This window comes from Dendrobium catenatum, unplaced genomic scaffold, assembly GCF_001605985.2.
Source record: "Dendrobium catenatum unplaced genomic scaffold, ASM160598v2 fragScaff_scaffold_743, whole genome shotgun sequence".
Lineage (NCBI taxonomy): Eukaryota > Viridiplantae > Streptophyta > Magnoliopsida > Asparagales > Orchidaceae > Dendrobium > Dendrobium catenatum.
Window position 1 is genome coordinate 2,759,291 of NW_021319205.1, and position 16,716 is coordinate 2,776,006.

Genomic DNA, 16,716 nt, shown 5'->3' on the forward strand with positions numbered 1-16,716 from the left:
TTTAAATATACACATAATCATTGTATGCATTAAATGGACAATGAGATATATAAAAGACATCTATTAATTCTTTAGAGTACAAGAGTAATATGATTAAATATTACTTTCAACACTATGACATGACTCCTTTACTCCATATGAGCTCCTATCATGAGTAAAAGCAAAAAAGGCATCTCATCGGGATTCTCATCGCAAGTATACGTTTACTGAAAATAGAGTTCAATATCTTAGAATAATTTTTTGAATATTTTAATGTTTGAAATCTAAAAATGATGGGAAGATTTATGCTTTATCAAATCAATTTCTTGAGACATAAGTCTACAAACAATTCAGGTTTTGGGTTTATGCTTTATCAAACCTAACTTCTTAGCCATCCTCAAACCTAAATGACACTCACTTAGATTCCCTTAAGTGGCTCTCTGCCTTCTCACCCCTAAATGAATTCAAATATCCAATGACTTGTTTGTTACTTTATAGGCCCTAGATGATCCCTCAAACCCTAAATTGATCAAAGAACACAAGGCACAATGAAGGTTGCCAAAAAGGGAGTGAAAAAAAAAAAAACAATTTAGGTTGTCAATGGCATTTCATTTAACTAATCAAGATTTTTTAGCATTAGAGTGGAGGAACTTGTGTTAACTTATTAGTCAATATAGGGTTAAAAAAGTTTTAGGATCTATTTGTTATGACTACAACTTTTTAAGAAGTGATTATAAAATTGCAATGGGAAAGATTTTTTTTTTTTTTTTTTTTTGTGCTCCAAAGCCAATTCAGGAAAATTTAGGCTTCATTTGGGAATGACTTTCTTATACAAAAAATTTTAATTTAAAAACTTTTTATATTAAAAAATTGTTTTAAAAAACAGTAAAAAAATCGCCCCAAATGAAACTTTAAACTATAAGGCCACTAGAGTTTAAACTTCAACATCATTAGCAATAGTCCTTCCAAGTATCGGCCACTCGGCAAAGTTCAAGTATAAATAAAGTTGAGATTTGCTTGAAGCTCAGATGTATAATACTGGCTGAAAATAAATTTTAAAATTCTGATGAACTGGATTCGACCGTTGATCCTGCAAAAAAAAAATAGCTCAGATTCCATTTAATTCACTTTGTTAGCTGAATGCAAATTGAGCTCAATATAGTTTATACTCAGAAAGAAAAAAAAAAAATCAAGCCGAATACAAGGTGCAGGTATAGAAACTCAGCTGTAATATTCTCTATACCAAACAACTTAATGGAAGCTTATCAAAGATATTCAATCATGAATGATTGTGGCAGCATAATCATAATCATGCATCAAAATGATTTTATCAGAACTTTCAGTTCAGAACTTTCAGATTCCAAAAAGAAAAATAATGGGTAACAATCTGTTCAGAAATAGGTGAAATTTGTTCAAATATTCAGAGCTGAAAAAAAATATAGAAAACAGAAAAGAATAACATAACAAAATTTTATATATGTTCAACAATTAATGATTACATTCTTATTATCATGACAATGATTTTTATTATGAAGAATTGAAGTATTCAATTCTTACTGTACAGGTGGCCTCCTCTTTATAATGAAAACAATAGGACAACTGAGAATACAATCAACTAACCAGCAGCAAGATGAGACAATAATAACAGCATGTTGCGAGATTTGAAACAGAAAAACTCGCCTTAATAGGTTCAAGAGCAATTTCCACTCCTTAAGCTATGCAACAGCGATAAGTAACCGAAGTCCTGAGGACTAACAAACCTGCACGAGCAAAACTTTTAGGTAGTCATCTGATTTGGGACAATACATGTGCAATGCAAATGCACACAAAATAGACCTTCGCCACTCGATCAAATTAGACTAGCTATTAGTTGAAAAGTAATCAACTCATCCAAGAAGTAGTGGGAGGGAGGTACTTAAGTTTCAATGTTTCCTTCAGCTCTACCCAAGAGCTTCGAATAGGTTGGCCAAAATGACTAAGGCTTCATTTGGGACAGTTTTTTTACTGCTTCTTAAAGCAGCTTTTTAGTAAGAAATTTAAAATTTTGTACTAGAAAGCTGCTTTAAGAAGTAACAAAAAAGTTGTCCCAAATGAAGCCTGAGTTGTCGTTCATCGTTGTTCTAATAAGACTTGGCATGACAAACCAATTTCGTATAAGCAGATTTAATAATTGGTTTTTAGACATGGTGATTCAATCAAAGAATTAGTTCATGTCCATAATCCAAACCATGAAAACCTCCAGGTCCACGAAACTACCAGCAGTAAGAGGGTTTACTTTGATTCTTTAGGTCATTTCAAAATAAAGAACGTTGTCATTATGCCCAGGGTAACATTACGATAGGCACAACCTAATGGGTGTCAAGAGGCTAACAATCACGCTCAATAATATATGGAGCAAGTTGGCCATATCATTCTACAGGGCATCAGCTTGACAATATACTTGATAAGGAGCCTCATCGAACTAGAGAGAATCGTCGAAGGGATCAACATAATTTCCATGTATTTTGAGGAGAGGTACAGATGAGGCAAATGATTTGCAAAAATGAGTTGGACGAGGAGGCTAATCAGGGGTAATAACTTTGTTGTACACATTAACGAGAGCAGCCAAATTCAAGTGGATTTTAACTTTGTTCCAAGGATTTCTGCCATCAACAGCAGCTAATTGAGTATTCATCTCTCAAACTGCACATATAACGTCATCCATTTGCTCACACAAATGAGAAAAGTTCTCATCAATTATATGGTCTTGTGTTTGGTAAGAGGTTCCACTATGAGTAGTCATTTTGAATGTGCCAAAATGTCTACTTTACCAGGTGTTTATAACACAGCACTCGAGTTCTACATTTTTTTTAGTAACCTAGATGGGTGAATTTGGAAAAAGAATCTACTAGAAGTCATAGATCTCATCAAACATATGAAAATTGACAACGTTGAAGCAATAATTGGACTTTAAGCAGCAAAGTTCTAGGAAAAATACAAAGAATATATATTTAGGACAAAAAATATATATGAATGCAATTGACAAACCAAATGAATTTCAATGTAATGAAATTTTAGGAGATGTCAATCATAAAGGTTAGAACAAACCACGAAAATTTCAAAGGAGACAAAACACATTTGATATAGATACAAAAAATGACTAATAAAATGATGCAAAAAATTACAAAACTACATGTTTATTTATGCACTAGAATTTATATGTGAATAAACACATAAGAAAGAAAAAACATCCACAGCTTAAATTGCACAATAAGAGGCACATCACAAGGCTTGCCTCAGCACAGTTTCGAAAAAAGCATCATGAGGCGAACGTCAAACCTTAGCCTGATGAGGCGTACACCTTAGTGAGGCTGAGGCATGCCTCTGCGCAATGATGATTCTAATGAAGGCCCAATAAATAATGAGAGTTGGGAGACTTTTGAATTCATAAAGTATAATCTTAAAATTTAGACTGATTGTTTATGTTGAATTGGGAGTAGGAGAGACTTATTGCTATGACTTAGTTCGATGTAATTATTACTAATCATTTCATATTTTTATTAATTTAATAGTTTAATTCTTAAGCCTACACCTCACCTCAAATAACAGAAAATGTCTTAATACCCGATGGCACGATTTTAAAATATTGTTCTCATCTAAAGTAAAAACAATAAAGATACAACGCAAACATATGCTAAATATTTCTTCAACAATCAATCATACTAGTGGATTAACACGGATTACTCATTGAACTAAAAAAATAAAAGTTTTGGTTGATTGAAAGATACAATAAGCTCTAAAGTGAGACTAGTGAGTTTATAAAATAAGAAGCGACAAGAACAAAATTCTAATGTAAGAAGATCTTATGAGATCGTGGATATTGGATAAGAACTTGGGATAAGCAAATATTGTCCTCTAGGAGCAATCCTTTGCCATAGATTAATTCTCCTTCCTTGAAAATCCTTCTTCAAAGATTGTGAGCTCACAAAGAGAATGCATAAAGAGCACTCAAGGACAATTACATTCAACAATCAAAATCCTTTTTCATTCCATACAAGGTCATATATAAAGACTTTGAGCAAGAACCAAATCAAGAGAGGTAAGAGGGAGGGTGCAAAAAAATGGTGAAAAATGGTAGGAGGATTTTGAAGCATGACTTATGATTTCCAAGTAGTCAATGTAAGTTTCTAAGCAAAACCTAGTAAATACAAGTTGATTCCAAAGCTAGTAATCAATAAAAGAGAGGGTGTTGCGAACCTGATTTCAGGGAACAAAATTTTAATGATAGCAAACATTCTTGTTTTTCTACGACTGTCTTGCCTACTAACGTTTCAGGTCCACAAGATCAAGTACAACTCAAGCCAGCTCAAGATTGGGTAGACTAGGACTGAGTCACTTGGTAATCTTTTTCCTTTTCTTGAGTCAATTGTATCAATGTGGGTCATGTTGCAAAGTAACCTTGCACACACATACTTTGAGGGAAAAATTCTGATTATTTTATAGTTCTCTATTTTTTATCACGTTGTCCTGGACTGCTGGACAATCTAAAAATCGTCCTGGACGGTCAGTTAAAAACAGAAACCCTAATAAGGGCATCCTGGTTAAGGCAGCAATTATTAAGCACATCATTACGGACGATGTTATCATCGTCCTGGACGATAGGCTAAAATCAGAAAAAATTAGCCGCTAGATCTGTTTAGGTATGTTTATTTTTTGACATCGTCCTAGACGATACAACACAATTATGCCTAAATTAATCTGGTAATTAAGGAAAGCAATTGAGGTTTGATTGCTTGATCATATCATCCTGGACGATCGCACGATTGTCCTGGACGATCAGTTAACAAAACCTTAATTCTTCCTAGATGATCGAACATCGGCCTGGTTTTATTCAGGGCGATGTTCTGGATGATTTGCGTTGTTTTGAACTAATCATCCAGGACGATCATGAGATCGGCCCAGACGATCAGGTCAATATTTCATCATCCAGACGTCCATTCAGGGCGATGTTCTGGACGATCTGTGATATTTTGAACTAATAGTCCTGGGTGATCGCGAGATCGTCCTAGATGATCAAGTTACTTTTTTATCATCCAGACTCCCATCCAGGGTGATGGTCTGGACGATATACTATCGTCATAGACGATATGAACAAATTTCCTTCTGATCATCCCAAATCGTCCTGGCTAATTGAGCTAGATTTGTACTGATTGTACAGGATGATCTTCAGATCGTCTTGGACGATAATGTCGGTTTGTTGCAATTAAGAGCTATTTTGAAGCTCTTCTATATAAGACCTCTTGTTTTACCCAAGAGTGTATCATTTGTTGTTGTCTTAAACTGAGAGAGCCTAGAGGAGAGGAAGAGAAAGGGAGAGAGAGAGAGAGAGGATCTTGTGAATGAGAGTTTGTGAGAGGTTTCACAAAGGTTGCTTCAAGCAAGGAATCAAGTCGTCTTCTCCAGTCATCGTTGTTAGTTCCTTGGAGGTTCGAGAGAGGCCTACTACAGCAATCGATCGAGGTTCTCAGCCTACTTCAGGAGGAATCAAAAGGAGTCGGGTTCTCTGCCTCACCGATGCCGGTGGAAAAGAGATTTGTAAAGGCTTCTCTGCCTTGTTATGGGAGCAAAAGAAAAGTCACTGAGTTTGGTGCAATACTCGGAGGTAGGGGTGTCAATTTTGAGTTACGGGTCGAACCCGGAACTGACCCGGCACTATTCGGGTTCGGGTCAACCCAACCCGTTTTTGCAAGCGGGTCGATTTTCCTGACCCGAACCCAACCCGCTTTAGGTTCGGGTCAACCCGACCCGACCCGTTTAGGCAGCTTCAGCGGGCAGCGTCTGCGACAACTGTGTTTGGCAGGTTCAGTGGGCATCGGCAGCAGCGTTCGACGACAGTAGTCGGAAGCTGGCAATGGCGTTCGGAGCTGTAGCGGCCAGCGGGGCAACGGCAGGCTCGATGCAGCCGTAGGCGCCGGTGCGGCATCGCACGCCGGGATGCGACGTGGGCTCTAGCGCGTCACGCAGGCAACAACTGCGACTCGATGCTCGCGGCCATGCAGGCTCGCGGGCAGATCTGGCATCCCGATGGACGGGCAGTCGGGGAGGCATGCAACACGGGCAGGGTCTTTTCTGGGTCATTTCGATTTATTCCCAAGTTTTCGGGTCAACCCAAACCAGACCTGTTTTTGCAAACGGGTCGGTTTTCCAGACCCAAACCCAACTTCCTTCGGGTTCGAGTCAACCCAAACCCGAAATTTTCGAGTCGGGTTCGGGTCGGGTTTTTGGGTCGGGCCCAATATTGACAGGCCTACTCGGAGGGCGCCTCCGGGGAGTGGATGTAGGTCAAGTTGACCGAACAACTATAAATTTCTGTGTTCTTTATTACTGCTTTTTCCGTCTTTAATTTCCGCACTTTGATTTTCTTTGTGGTGAACTTTGGTTTGAGTTTGTGTTTTGATCAAGAAATTTTTAAAATACCAATTCACCCCCCTCTTGGTTAGCCTTGGGCTAGTTCATAAGGGCTTAACATCCCTAACGAACTTTCAGAAGGAAGAGAGCAGGTGGCCATAGTTGCAGGGCTGATGAGGTGGCAAGTAAAGAATGACATAGCTAGTCTAAATGGAGATATGAATGTCAAATTTAGTGGTGGTGGTCAATAGGAGTTCCAAAATATCAAAATATGGCAGTCTGGACAAGGGAAATAGGTGGAATTATTAGGTTGGCTTAAGTTCAAGGCCACAAACATTTGATATATGACTTGATAGATGACATGGCCAGCAATATGACCGAAAATGCTTGTAGGAACCAAGAGTTTCCTTGGATAAATTTGAATTTTAGCACTTTGCAAAATAGATTGAGAAGAATTTGGAAGAATAACCAGAGATAAACTTTTTAATTGATAATAGTGGAAGAAAAACAGTAAGATACAATGGATCCTCAATTAGAGAGGAGGATCCGGCTCTCCTAATCATCTGTCGGCTAGAGCCCAAAACTCTTTAAGAAAAAACTAAATTCAGCAAAACTCTTCCTACCCTAACCCTATGAAAACATCCTACTTGATGTATACAATAATAAAGAAAATATCTAAACATCCCCTCCTTTAAACTTTCCCTCATAAACCACCCTAATTCCTCCCTAAAAGATGTCTGCTTGACCCATGGTTTGGAGGCGGAAACTGCCTGCCTTCTGTAACAGGCAGAACATGTCAGCCTTGAGGCCGGTCCTTCTTGGACCAGTCCATCCTAGATAGGTCTAACAATACCCCTCTCCCAAAGACCAACCTTATCCGCAAGGTAGAAAGACTATACCCTCCACAATTCTCTTGTCATCACAAATGGTGAGAACCTGAAAAGTTTGGTCCTTACATCTGTGCCCCGGTGTATACCTCTCCTCACATCTAAAACAAAGCTCCTTCACTCTCTTCTCCTGTAACTCCATTTCTGTGAGCTTATTGAAGTTTTCCCTATGTCTTCCTCCTTCAAGCTTCTCCTTCGGGGTCTCCCAAAGAGTAACTAGTGTCGGTTCATTGGGTGACAAAAAGGTGGTGATCATTCTATGCGAACCTCCTAAGCTGCTGCCTCTAGTCTCTCTCTAAGTGCCTCTGATCCTCCACTAACTGAGCTAGCTCTATAACCTCTCCCAAATCACGAGCCTTCGTCACTCTAAATTTTGTTCGAATCTCTAGTTTGAGCCCTTTCATAAAATTTCCCTCCAGTACAGCCTCCCCGAAGTTGGTCCAATCGGTTGGCCAGGTGCTCAAACTACTCACGTTATTCCACCACCGTATCCTCCTGCGTCAAGGTGAAGGATTGCTCATAGAAGTCCCCTCCCCTATTGGTTTGAAAATGTTCTAACAAGCAGTCCTTAAACTCCCTCCAAGTCCGTATGGGTTGCCTCGTATCTCTCCACTAGTACCATGCTAAAGTTTTCCCCAGCAAACATGTCCTGTCTGACAACAATCTCTCCTCCTCTGTCAACCTTTTGATGGTAAAGTACCTTTCCACCTTGTAGATCCACCCATATGCATACTCTCCCTCAAAAATAGGCATCTTCAACTTCCTCACCCTCAGATTTATGTCACCTCAGCTTCCTCCAAAGTTTCTCATTGCCCAAGGGGGTGGTTCCCACTACTTATGCCAATCATCCCTTCTCCACTCGTACCCAAACCTTTCATCACAAGCCCACCTTCTCCATTCAAATTAAGCACCCCTTAACCAAATTCAGCACATCTCCTTTCAAATTCAACACCCCTTCGATCATAATCAAGGCCTCGCCTTTCAAATTCAACACCCCTCCACTCATGCCTAAGCCCCTCACACCTCTCCACATACTCTCTACCCAAGTCCTCCCTAAGAATAGGCTCTATGGGATGCATTTTTTCTGCTCCCTTCAAAATCTTCACCTCCTAATCTTCCCTTCGCCTTTTTGGCTTAGGGTTTTTCTCACTTCCTTGGTTGTCGGTGGATTCCCTCACCTTTGACAAAAATAATTTGGTTTGACCCTCTAGCAATTTCTTCAACATCTCCTCCATGATAGAAAATTTTCCATCGATCTTCTCGTGGACGGCAGCAATTTGACTTTTGCAATATGAAATTTAGGTTTGTAGATATGAAATTTCAGATTTCATTTGTCAAATCTCCCTCTCCAACGCTTCTACACTTCTTCCTACCATAAGTACCAGGATCTAAACTCCAAATAACAAAATCAATAAAAACACAATGGATTTGGTGGTCAAACAGCCAAAATCAACAATACAGAAGGAAAAACACAGCAAAAATCAACAATAATCCTATATTTCTGCCTAGGACAATGCTCTGATACCAATTTGATAGAAAACACTTGTAGGAACCAAGAATTTCCTTGGCTAAATTTGAATTTAAGCACTTTGCAAAAATAGAATCGAGAAGAATTTGAAAGAATAATGAGAAATAAACTTTTTAATTAATAATAGTGGAAGAAAAACACCAAGATATAATGGATCCTCAATTGGAGAGGAGGATCCGGCTATCCCAATCTCTAGCTGCAGGTTAGAGCCCAGAACTCTCTAAGAACAAACTAAATTCAGCACAACTCTTCCTACCCTAACCCAAGGAAAACATCCTACTTAAAGCATACAATAATAAAGAAAAAAATCTAAACAGCCTCTCCTTTGAATTTCCCTCCTAAACCATCCTAATTCCTCCCTAAAAGGCTGCTGGACCCACGGTTTGGAGACAGAAATTGTCCGCCTTCTATAACAAGTGGAACCTGTTCACCTTGAGGCCTGTCCCTCCTGAACTGACTAGACCGGTCCATCCTGGACCAGTCTAACACAATAAAAGGCTAAATTTAAGAAATTACTCAATCAACTCAAAGGCCTAAAACAACAAAACATAAAGGTCAATCCTGGTGGCAAAAACAAATTACAAAATTAAGTGCACCCAAATATGTCCTAAATACATGAGATATAGACTCTATAACATAAATAACTATTTACTACAATAACGTGGCATTGCATTAAACTCCAGGAAAAACCCATAATATAATTTTAGCCTTAATATGTGGGCTTTAGCGACTACAATGGACAAAAGAAACCTGAAACGTCAACTGCCTGATATAGTATTCATGACAATTAAAAGTTTAAAACAATGGGACGTAATCTTATTTATTTTTCTATTATATTTGTTATTTTCCCTCCTTTTTGTCCTGGTGGGTATGGAAATGGCTTCTGTAGGATCAATCAATCACTAGGTTGAGCATGATAAGCAGAAAAGTAGCGTACCCATGTCTGAACAGAAAATCCATAATGACGAGTGAACAGTTTGGCTTAAAGAACTCGGTTCTTCGAACAATGTTTGCAACATGAACTACTGGAATCAGTTTGAAGCTATCAACCTCACCATCTGCGAAGTAAAAACTAAGAAATTGATCATCAATTATATATGCAGGCACTTCAGATAATTCATGCAAACTGAGAAAATAGATAGATGATAAGAAGGCAGTGGATAAAATACACATGCGTGTTGCAATGTTATCAATAGCACTAACTGCTATCAAGACGATATGGCTTCCCAATGCCTGAGGTGCTACGTGAAGTTAGGCACTAAAAAAAGAAATGGCTTTATAGCTTATAAATTATTTTAATTATGAGGACGATTATTGAAGAATATAAAATGGTGATAATTGTGTTAAAATTTGTTGTGCAAAACAATGAGATTTCAAGTTCCATAATATTCCAAGTTTGAAAATTTTCCTAAGAAAACAAACAAATATAGTTAAACTTATGTTTCTAGCATTCATAGCCTGCGAAAGTTTAATCTTAATATCTATTTCAAGTTCATCCATCCATATTGTTTTCTATATCACTAGGTATATCTTGTTTTCCTTGGACTCATCCTCTTCATCCTTAATATTTACTACTACAGAAATCTGAGCTATTGTGCTAGCATTTGATCCAACTCATTTTCAAAAGTACGCTAATTTTCCTATAACTCTTAATGCTCTTTAACATCTACCTATGTCAAGCTATCATCATCAAAAAGCAAATCATCTTTACTATTTGAAATGAAATAAAAAATGTTCCCTGGATTATTTGTGTGAGGTAATGTTAATCTCAAACTATTTAAAGTCTCAAATTTAATTATTAGACTCATTAAATATGCTTTAAAATAGCCCCACAGTTAGAAACACTATTTAATTAGATTGAAATTCTATGCAAAGTTCATAAATGAGATAAGAAATTGGGATATTTCATACAAATTAAGATATATAATAAGTTCATTTTTCAAAAATAGCCCCATTCCCCACCTCATTCATGAACTTTATATGAAATTCCTGTCAAAATAAACAATGGTTCTAATTATGAAACAATTTTGGATTATATTTGAGAAAATAAGGGGCAAATTTGACCACTTTGAATAATTTGTGACTAAAATAGACCCTCACAATTAGCCCTCGGACCATTTTTTACAATTTCCTCAACTTAATATTAGCATCCATCACTCAAAACAAGCAAGGCAATCACTGCATTGCCTGATGCCTTAAAGAAAGGCGTTTATCTAGATATGCCTTAGCCATAGCACCCGTTTGAGAGGGTGTGGTTCATCATATTTGGCATCTGTTCAGCTTATCTTTAAGAGTGCTGGTTTGAAAATCATTTGAGGAAATAAAATGTAATGGAGTGCTGGTTTGAAAATCATTTGAGGAAATAAAATGTAATGGATTAATTAATGGACAGTTAGAATGCTAGTATTAATGTGCGTCCTAGGTTTATTAAGTATTTAATAAGTTACACTATGCGTAGAAATACTCATGCTGAGCAAGAAAGAAAAAATGTAAAACCACGGAGCTTTGGCTCTCTCTCCCTCTCCCCCCCGAAATTCATCAGTAGTTGTGGGCATCCTATATTGCCCAAAGCCTAGCTCCCCTTCAACTAGGAGACTCAGACGAGCTACAGTTGCCCACTTATCAATATATTAGCTTTTTTCCTGCATTTTTGTGATTTCCGTGTTTAAATTTGTGTCAGCATAAAATGTAACAGGTTAATCAATAGATAGTAAGAATGTTAGTTTTATTGATTTTCTTAGCTTTATTAAGTATTTAATATGTGTCGCTATGCCTATAAAAACTCATATTGAGCCTTAGGGCAATGAAGAAAAAATGCAAACCCTTAGAGAGCGTTGGTTCTCTCTCAATCTCTCCCCCAAATTCCATGTGGAGTTGTAGACATTCTATATTGCCCAAAGCTCTTCTCCCACTTGTACCAATAACTCTAGACAAGCTACCATTAACTACTTATCAATAAATTAGCTGTTTTCCTATATTTTTGTGATTTTTATGTATAGATTCAAATCAATAGTGTTAAATCACACGGCAAAGAGGGGGCCCACGGCTTTGAAAGGTCAGCAATCCGTGAGCTACAATTGGAGATTTCCTCTTCTGACACCAAGATCTGTGGAATATAATTAGAATAAATTAGATTAAATGCATTTCCTCTTCTGTTTCTTATAATTAATTAGATTAAATATCTTTCTATTTATGTTTATTATCTTAGAGTGCATATTAATGTAATGATTCCAATGAATAGAATTTAAATTCAATTTCCCCTTAACAATATTTTCATGGTATCAGAGCTTAAGAAAATCCTAAGTCTTCTCTGAGTGCCGGCGGTAAACCTTCCTCCTTTTCTTCGAACCTTCATCCGGCGATAACTCTCCATCATCCTGTCGATAGCCTCTCTTCAAGCACTGGTAGCCCTTACCCAAAATTCATCTTCTCTTTCGACCAAGGAAACTCAACCATATTCATGGATAGCGAGATCTCATCCTACTACCAAAATATTACCAATTTGAACACCAGAAACTCTAGATCTGCAGACAACTCTTCTCCTCTTCCTCCTCTCATCACAATCCACAAATTTAATGAACAAAATTTTTTACAATGATCTCAATCGGTGAGAATGTTAATTTGCAAGAGAGAGTAAGAGCACTATCTCACCGATGAAGCCCCTATACCACCGCAAACCAATCCTCTCTACAGAAAATGGAAAGCAGAGAATCATCAGATCATGTATTGGCTCATCAACTACATGAATGTAGAAATCGGTAAGAAATTTCTTCTTTACAAGATGGCCCAAGAAATATGGGAGGCCGTTAAAAAGACATACTCCAGTTCCGACAACACTTTCGAGCTATTCGCAATTGAGACCATCCTTCACGACTGCCGATAAGAGGACCTGACAGTAACTCAATATTTTAATACTCTAACCCGTTATTGGCAACAATTAGATATGTTTGAACAGTATAAATGAAAATGCCCATAATATCACGCAGTTAACCGGAAGATTGTTGAGACAAAAAGAATATTCATATTCTTGATGGGTTTGAACAAGAACTTGGATGGCGTTAGAGGATGGATCATGGGAACCAAACCTCTTCCAAATCTCCAGGAGGCCTTTTCTGAGGAAGAGAACCGAAGAAAGGTCATGTTGGGAGGCCTATAAGGATATCCAATGGTTGAAGGAGGAAATGCTCTTATTATCCGCAACAATCGAAAACCCTCACATGTTGAAAATCAACATCAAAAGAAGGGAGGAAGACCATAGTGTGATCACTATGTCAAACCAAGACATACAAAGGAGACATGTTGGAAGATCCATGGAAAAGCAACTGATTGGAAGGAAAAATAATCAGCAGAAGAAAGCAAGGCAAACTCTGTCAACACTGCGCAAGATCAATCAATCAAAGCGGAAGCCATTCCTTTCTCCAAGAAGCATTTAGAGATGCTGAAGTTATTGCTTAACAACATCACGAACCAACAGTCTTCACAACCTATTACTAGCCTACACGATCACTCGGTATAAGACAATCAAACTTTGGGTTATTGACTAAGGAGGATTAGATCACATGACAGGAGACATTATACTTCATGACTATCAACCTTAACATTCAAATTGAGTAGTTAAGGTTGCTGATGGTTGTTAGCTCAAGAAAAATGGCACGAATGCATGAATTCTACATTGCAGACATAGCATTCCATCTTCCTTGGGTAAGATAGTAGTTAACAAGATTTTTTCTGAGGGTAGTGTCAAGGTTTAATTAGATCTGGGTCCTCACTTCCCATGAGAGCAAGCACTCATAGTTAATTACCCCTCTTAACAAATAAGAGAGAAATCTTAATTAATGATGAATAATTTTTTAGATATTTTAGTCTCATTTGTGTGGAAAATGGAGGTAAATCCGATCAAGATTTGATGGTTTCATCGTCTTGGGTATACCGTAGGTTTTAGTCTACCAACACTAACAATCATTAACCGTAGTGTCCAGGGAATCTAGTTAACAGTCATGGGTTGCCTCCTCTCAGGGATCCCGAATAGACTGAGATGGTTAGATGCGGGTTTTAGTTTTATTGGATTTTGAGGTTTATGTCTATAAGAAAACCCAGTAGTTGGTTTGGTTTGAGGTTAATGACTTCATTTACAAGTTACTTAGAAGTTTGAATTGAAACGGGTCTTACGGCTTTTATTAGAAGTAGCTCAAGTATTTGAATTTGAGTGACTTATGGTTTTCATTGAAAGTAGCCCGTAAGGCGAGTTTTACGGCATTTTTTAGAAGTAGCCCAAGTATTTGAATTTGCGGGACTTATGGCTTTCATTGAAAGTAGCCCGTAAGGTGGATCTTACGGCTTCTCTTAGAAGTAGCCCATTAGCAGGTCCTACAACCAAGCCCTACAGCAAAGCTGTCCATTAGTTTTGAATTTGGTTGACAGGTCTTACGACTTCGTTAGAAGTTGCCTGTAAGTTTAATTTGGAGTGGGACTTGTGGCTCTACTCATGAGTTACCCAAAGATGGGTCTTACAACCTAACCTAGCTCTATAAAAAGGCGGCCCGTTGTTTGAATTATTTGGATAGGTCTTACAACTTCCCTTTAGAAGTAGCCTAAAAGTGAGCCTTACAAATTAATCCTTTAGATTAAAATGTTTGTTACTTTTTTTTTTGTTCAAATGTTTCATATTTTATTTCCCAAATAATAAGTCTCACGACTCCCATTAGAAGTTACATAGTTATTTGGGTAGAACGGGTCTTTACTACTTCCCTTAAGAAGTAACTCATTTGTGGGTCTTACAATTTAACTCTATAGGCTAAACGGCCGGTTAATTTTGAATTTGGTTGAGATTTTAGGGATATTGCATTTTATTTAGATATTTCCTAAAATATGGGTCTTATTACTTTACTTAGAATTGCCCCAATAATGGGTCTTACAACTTAATCCTATAGACTAGGATGTTCATTAATTTAATTGTTTGTTTGAGAGGAAAACAATTATTTATTAGCTTGACACCATACTGTAATTTTCAGTTGTTTGCTAGCAGTTTATTTACTAGTTTTATACTTACTAACCAGCAGTTGCTGTGTGACACTAGTATTTTTGCTACAGTAGCTCTTCTCTTTCTGCTTGACAGTTTTTTTTAGTTCCAAGTTTACTTTTCATGTACCAGAAGTTCTACTTCTGATATAGTCTGTTTTACGGACTAGTCATGCCTAAGTGATTTTTATTTGTGTGGTGCATCACCAGCAAGACTTGCACGAAGTCACGTTTCTTAATTGTTAGGTTGTGGAGAATAAATGGAGGTTAAAAATAGCTTCCAACTACACTGTTGCCAGACGCCCCCAAGTTGTCATGGCCGATCTAGTCACTTCCATAAACCTTTCACCATAACCAGTAAACCATCATCGCATACTTGATCACCTGTGCCAAATCCGCTAGAATTTGCATCCAATTTCATCGTTCTGTTTAGATTCATCTTCCACGCTCTACAATTGCACCAGCTCACCCATACGCCCAAATTCACCATCCTTATCCTCCCAAGCTTCTAAGCGATGACAGCAGCCTTCTGATTTCTCCACAATTTGCTCGACCCAGAGAATAAAGTTGTAGTGAAGGCGTGGGGAATGTTACGGAATAAAATGTGATGGGGCAATTAATAGATAATTATAATATCAGTATTATCGCGTTTTTTTAAGTTTACTAAGAATTTTTAATAAGTGACGCTATGGTTATTAATACTGATGTTAAGTATAAGGGCAAGGAAGCAAAAATGTAAACCCTTGAAGCTTTGGCTTTCTCCCCCTCTCTCCCAAAAATTCCTCCCAGAAGTCTGGGCACTCTATATTGGCCAAAGCCCTCTCCTCCCTTCAATAGTTGTGAAGTTACAAAACTAGGTTCTGACAATAAGATCCACCCACATAGAATTCAACCCTACATTCTCCTTTGCTGCAACAATTTCATAGAGCACATTACACTAAAACCATTGTTGATAGTTTAAATGAGATGCTGAAGTTGCATATGAGGGTAAATGTTGAGGTAAGCAAAATGAAGAAACAAAGATCGGGCAGCAAGGAAAATTTTCATTTGCACAAAAGAGAAGCAATAAAACTCGCCTTCATTCTTAGGAACAAAATCAGACGAGAGCTCCAGATCATAGCAGAAAAGAACATCTCTCTTAAATCTGTACCCTTCAATGTCCATGTAGGATACTGCTCCAACTGAGATAGCTCTTTAACAAAATTGCAAAATTTAACAATTGTTCAATATTTGAAACATCAACTTATAAGTGCACAACTTTTAGCTGCAACATAAGAATTAGCTAGGAGCGAAACCATAAAATTTTTATTGAGAAATGGCCCAAAATAGTCCCTTGACTCTTTACAAAATTGTCTCAACTATATTAAAAGACCATTTTGATCCCTCAACACTTTAAAGAGGAAACAAAATAATCCCACCATGAGACTATTTTGATTTATTTTTAAGGATTTAAAGGACCAAAAATGGACTTTAATATAGTTAGGGATTATTTTGATCATTTCCCCAATTTTATTATTTAAATATCAAGCATAAAATAATGAATGTAGAACAGACACAGATGATGCCATATTTATAGAGCATCATCTTTACAGAGTGCTATTTAAAATCGAAGTAATTGACATTATTCTAAATACAAAGTTAGACATGCAAATAAATTTTTTTAATTAACTTATCACACTACGTGGATCATCCATTAATGAAAAATAATGAAGATTCTTCAAAGACCAAATAATTATAAAATAAAACAAATTATAGTGCCTAGCTAATTTCATTGGAAGAAATTAAGGCCAATGGTTTTAATTTGAATCTAGAGCACAAAGATGAGATTTTGATGCAAAAGAAAATCAATAGATACATTGAACTTTCCTTCCAATAAGGATGGAGCCTCTCTCTCTCTCTCTCTCTCTCTCTCTCTCT

The 16,716-nt window shown here is 37.3% G+C and overlaps 1 protein-coding gene across 2 annotated transcripts in view; it reads right to left on the minus strand.

Moving 5' to 3' along the window:
- Positions 1–865: 865 nt before the first annotated feature.
- The window catches only part of LOC110110902 (nudix hydrolase 20, chloroplastic), a 39,463-nt gene continuing 23,612 nt past the window's right edge, over positions 866–16,716 (minus strand). For both annotated transcript variants that reach the window (XM_028696446.1, XM_020842559.2), the window contains 4 exons: positions 15,876–15,991; positions 9,719–9,839; positions 1,660–1,739; positions 866–1,069 (listed from right to left, as the gene is read on the minus strand). In XM_028696446.1, coding sequence (XP_028552279.1) covers positions 1,670–1,739; positions 9,719–9,839; positions 15,876–15,991 — 307 coding nt within the window. In that variant the 3' untranslated portion in view covers positions 866–1,069; positions 1,660–1,669. The remainder of the gene's footprint in view (positions 1,070–1,659; positions 1,740–9,718; positions 9,840–15,875; positions 15,992–16,716) is intronic.